Source organism: Bidens hawaiensis, unplaced genomic scaffold (assembly GCF_021521415.1).
Source record: "Bidens hawaiensis isolate Kalapana, Puna unplaced genomic scaffold, B.hawaiensis_p1.1 tig00005935_1, whole genome shotgun sequence".
NCBI lineage: Eukaryota > Viridiplantae > Streptophyta > Magnoliopsida > Asterales > Asteraceae > Bidens > Bidens hawaiensis.
The window spans coordinates 295,579-300,133 of NW_027491390.1; the positions used below are offsets into that span (position 1 = coordinate 295,579).

The 4,555-nt window shown below is 36.9% G+C and overlaps 1 protein-coding gene across 2 annotated transcripts; it reads left to right on the top strand.

Moving 5' to 3' along the window:
- The first annotated feature begins 675 nt into the window (after positions 1 to 675).
- Positions 676 to 2,969, top strand: LOC143631069 (ACT domain-containing protein ACR4-like). Of its 2 annotated transcripts, XM_077099924.1 has the most exons (7): positions 676 to 777; positions 893 to 1,014; positions 1,168 to 1,282; positions 1,378 to 1,445; positions 1,610 to 2,197; positions 2,285 to 2,389; positions 2,478 to 2,969. In XM_077099924.1, exons 1-7 carry the CDS (start codon positions 774 to 776, stop codon positions 2,817 to 2,819), a joined length of 1,344 nt encoding a protein of 447 aa, XP_076956039.1. In that variant the 5' UTR covers positions 676 to 773; the 3' UTR covers positions 2,820 to 2,969. The 2 variants fall into 2 exon arrangements, with proteins under 2 accessions (XP_076956039.1, XP_076956038.1); XM_077099923.1 differs by having other exon boundaries at positions 703 to 1,014.
- The last annotated feature ends 1,586 nt before the right edge of the window (positions 2,970 to 4,555 follow it).

Genomic DNA, 4,555 nt, shown 5'->3' on the forward strand with positions numbered 1-4,555 from the left:
ATCTCGTCGCCAGCGACATGTTAGCGAACACCGATGATGTGTTAACATAACATAGGGTTGACGATGCGTTATGTTGCTAACATAGGGTAGCAGCGATGCGTTAATGTTTAAAGCAGGGGTTCCACGATGCGTTAGTGGACAACGCATCGCTGCTACCCTATGTTATGTTAACACATCGTAGTTGTTCGCTAACATGTCGCCGACGACGAGATACATTTATGTTGCTAACATAGGGTAGAAGCGATGCGTTATCAGCTAACGCATCGTGGAACCCCTGCTTTAAACATTAACGCATCGCTGCTACCCTATGTTAACAACATAACGCATCGTCAACGCTATGTTATGTCAACACATCGTCGGTTTTCGCTAACATGTCGCCGGTGACGAGATACCAAATGAACAAAGTTGGAAACTTAAATTTAAAGGGAAAAAATTGGAATCACGTATAAATGAGCTATTTTGGGAATTTTCCTCATTGACCCCTTAGCGTCCTTTAGCAACACCACCATATACCCGCTATCATGCGCTTTGTTTCGCCCACCCAACTCTTTTTAAAGTACTTTCCGTATGTTAAAAGCCAGTTGTATTTGCATTCTGCACGTTCACCTTCACCTTCACCTTCACCTTCACCTTCACCTTCACCTTCACCTTCACCTTCACCTTCACCTTCACCTTCACCTTCACCTTCATCTGTTTAACAAACCAGAGACCAAATTCTTCGTTTAATCTTAAACAATCAACAAAACAAAATCATACCCAGATCAACAATCGAAATGGGTATGCTGATTCCCTTCTCAAAATCACTTCTTTTTCGTTTTTAATTTCTGGGTTTTTCTCGTCACCAAGATTATTAATTTGCTGTATTTATTTGAATGATTTATGACTTTATCAGAAACCACCGGCAGGATGTACCCTCATCATGTAGAAGATGAATACCAAAAGTTCGTTCGTAGAATGAACCCGCCACGTGTCGTTATTGACAACCAGTCTTGCAAAAATGCCACTGTTATTCAGGTATGCCCACCAAGTGTTTGTGTTTATGCGTCAAAGAATTCGAAACAATGAAAAGTGTATAAATTGGTGGGATTTTCAAAAGGGTTTTATTATTTAACTTTTAATTATCAGGGGTGTTGCCAATTTGTTAATATATTGTGTAATTTGAAACAGGTTGATAGTGCTAATAAACATGGTATTCTTTTGGAAGTTGTCCAAGTGCTTACTGATTTAAACTTTGTTGTTACAAAAGCTTATATTAGTTCTGATGGAGGGTGGTTCATGGATGGTAAGTAATTAGGATTCTTCATTTTATTTTTATTATTTTTTATTTTTTAATTTTTATAGTAAAGTTGACCGGTCAACGTTCTTGTGTTTCAACAGTCTTCAATGTTACTGATCATGAAGGGAACAAAATCACAGATGAAGGAATCTTGGATTATATTCAAAAGGTAAAGATTCTGTATTTCTGTTTAATGTTTATTATTATTATTAACTTAGAACCTTAGATTTTATCCCAAATAAGAAAAATTGTAACTATGCATCATGTAGTTGTACTGTACAAGTCATCACATTTTGGGTTCATTAGTTCATAGCTTCATAATCTTGATTTCAGGTTCTTGGCTCAGAAACCAGCTTCACTGGTTCAATTAAGTCGGTCGGGTCCGATCGAACAGTAATCGAGTTAATCGGAACCGACCGGCCCGGCTTACTATCGGAAGTGTGTGCGGTCCTCACACATTTAAAATGTAATGTTTTAAATGCCGAGGTGTGGACCCACAACACGCGTGCCGCGTTTATAGTCCAAGTAACTGATGACGAGTCAGGGTTAGCCGTTACGGACCCCGAACGTCTTTCGGTAATAAACCAAATGCTTTGCAATGTGCTTAAAGGCAGCAACAAGGCTCGGGAAGCCATGACCGTGGTTTCGCTTGGTGCGGTCCACACCGAGCGAAGGCTGCACCAGATGATGCTCGAGGACCGGGACTATGATTATGAAAGAAACTGTTCGGGTTTAGACGGATTAGAACCGCAAAGGCCTGATGTGAATGTGGTTAATTGGTTTGATAAAGATTGTTCGGTGGTTACTGTTAGATGTAAAGATAGACCTAAGCTATTGTTTGACACCATTTGCACGTTAACCGATTTGGAATATGTCGTTTTTCACGGGCATGTTGATGCCGAGGGACCGAATGCGTACCAGGTCCGTTAACGATTTTTGGGTGTTTTCCGTCTTTTAATGTAATTCTCGGTTAGTTAACGCTTAACGGTATAATATTCATATTTACAGGAATACTGCATCAGACATATAGATGGTTCGCCCGTGAAATCAGAAGCCGAGAGGCAACGAGTGATCCAATGTATCGAGGCAGCGATCGAAAGAAGAGTATCCGAGGTACGAAAATATAAATAAAAAGTAAAAAATATTTGTAACTGTTTAAATCCTGGATATGCCACTGACTGGAACTGACGTTTTCGTGTAGGGTTTGAAGTTGGAATTATGCACAACAGACAGAGTCGGGCTTTTATCTGACGTGACACGTATTTTCCGTGAAAACAGCCTCCAGGTCACGAGGGCTGAGGTGGCAACACGGAGTGGCAAAGCCGTAAATACATTTTATGTCCGTGACGCCTCGGGGTACCAAGTTGACTCAAAGATTATCGATTTTATTAGGAAAGAAATCGGGCAAACGATTCTTAAAGTCAAGGCAAATCCTCAAGATTCGGATTCGAGTCCTCAAGAATCTCCTACAAGGTTTCTGTTTGGTGGTTTGTTTAAGTCGAAATCGTTTTGTAACTTTGGCCTCATTAGATCATACTCTTGAGGTACATGTTGTTTAGTCGTTGGTTTACTATGATTCGCAGTCTAGATACAACACGTAGGACGGTGTGTATATATATCGTTAGTTATTATTCGTGATCCAGCAAGGCGTTGTAGCGTTACGGTATATTGTATGTATATATTAAGATTCAAGGTTTGTCCTTTGATCATTTTTCTTGTTGTAGCTTGAATCAATCTATGTGTTCATTTGTTCAAGTTTTTAAAATTTATTTTTAATTTTTTTTTTTATTTCTCTCATGATCTTATTTATTGTCAAAATTGATTCATATTTTCAACAAATCTAGATTGAATATTAAAAATCTTTTCTATTTAATAATAATAACATGTAAGACATTCTGTTCAATACTTCAATTACTTAAACAAATGGTGTGTTTGAATCTTTATGTGTTTTTTTCTTTCTTTTTCAAGAACTTTAGAATCAAAAGTGGTTTTGTAGTTAGATTGGTCAAAGTCAAACACTGTCAAAGACACTGCAAATGTCTGGAAGTTTCTTTATGGTTAGACTTGAACCAGCAAGATTCAACAATCAGTTTGAGACATGCAAGGAGTGGTTGCACTGTAGTGTACAATATATCAAAGCTGTCAACTCAAAATAGATTTACAACTGTTTCATATCACCATCATGATTTGAGCAGTTTATAATTTTATTTGAAAAGTAGTTTGATTGAATAATCAAAGATGATATTAAATATATGAGGAGACTTTGAAACAACAAACTGATCAAAGACCTTTGTTGGTTTCATACTACCTTTGCCTTTAAAAAGTTGAAAATTATTTGATAAGAAAAAAAATTCTAAGGCGTGATACAATTGCTCTATTCGAAGTCGAAACAAAATTGTATTTTATTTTTCAGTATCGAGCTTTATTTGATCAAGTTTATCGTATAGCTAATCATTATACAGTTTATCGTGAAAGAATAGATAAATTAAAAAATTTGAATGTCGTGTTGTAAATTGTCGTCGTCGCAACATGCGAGTTTCCTACTAATGTGTGTGTGTCTATACATGAGAATTAAAAAGCATGCACGGTTGGATAAGAGAGCTGATGTGGCAACACGAGGTGGCAAAGCTATAAATACATTTCATTATTATTATTATTATTATTATTATTATTATTATTATTATTATTATTATTATATCGGTTTTAGATGCTAGCAAAGAAAGTCGATACATTATGGAAGGCGATGGAGGTCGAGGCGAAAAAGATGAGAGGGGAGGTAGCGGTAATGGAGAAAGAAGTAGTATCATTGATATTCTTTTCATTCACGCTTCAATGCTTCATCCTAACGTATATGAACATATTATAATATAACCCTAAACTATTATGTATTTACACTTTAGTCCCTCTATATTAATACCTAACAAGTAGTTGCTATGCGCGTGCATAAAGAACAAGGCATCTCGGCTAAACGGTTTGGGATCGCAAGGGATTCTATCAATGCCTCTCATAGAAAGTAGACATTTGGTTGTGCGGTTGTATAGGTAGTTTTGGTATGCGTCGAAATGGGCCGGGTTGGGTTGGGTTGACCCAATTTGGGATTTCCAGTTGATTGTTTTGTTGTGGTTTCATCAAAGTTTGGTAATAATAGCCTTTTTAATAATCTTTTGGAGGTGCAACAATTGGGTATATTGGACAAACTAGTTATGGTTTCGGTCAATAAAAGTCAAAACTGGTTTTCGATAAAACTAGTTTATTAATGGTAAAACCCAACTCTATAGA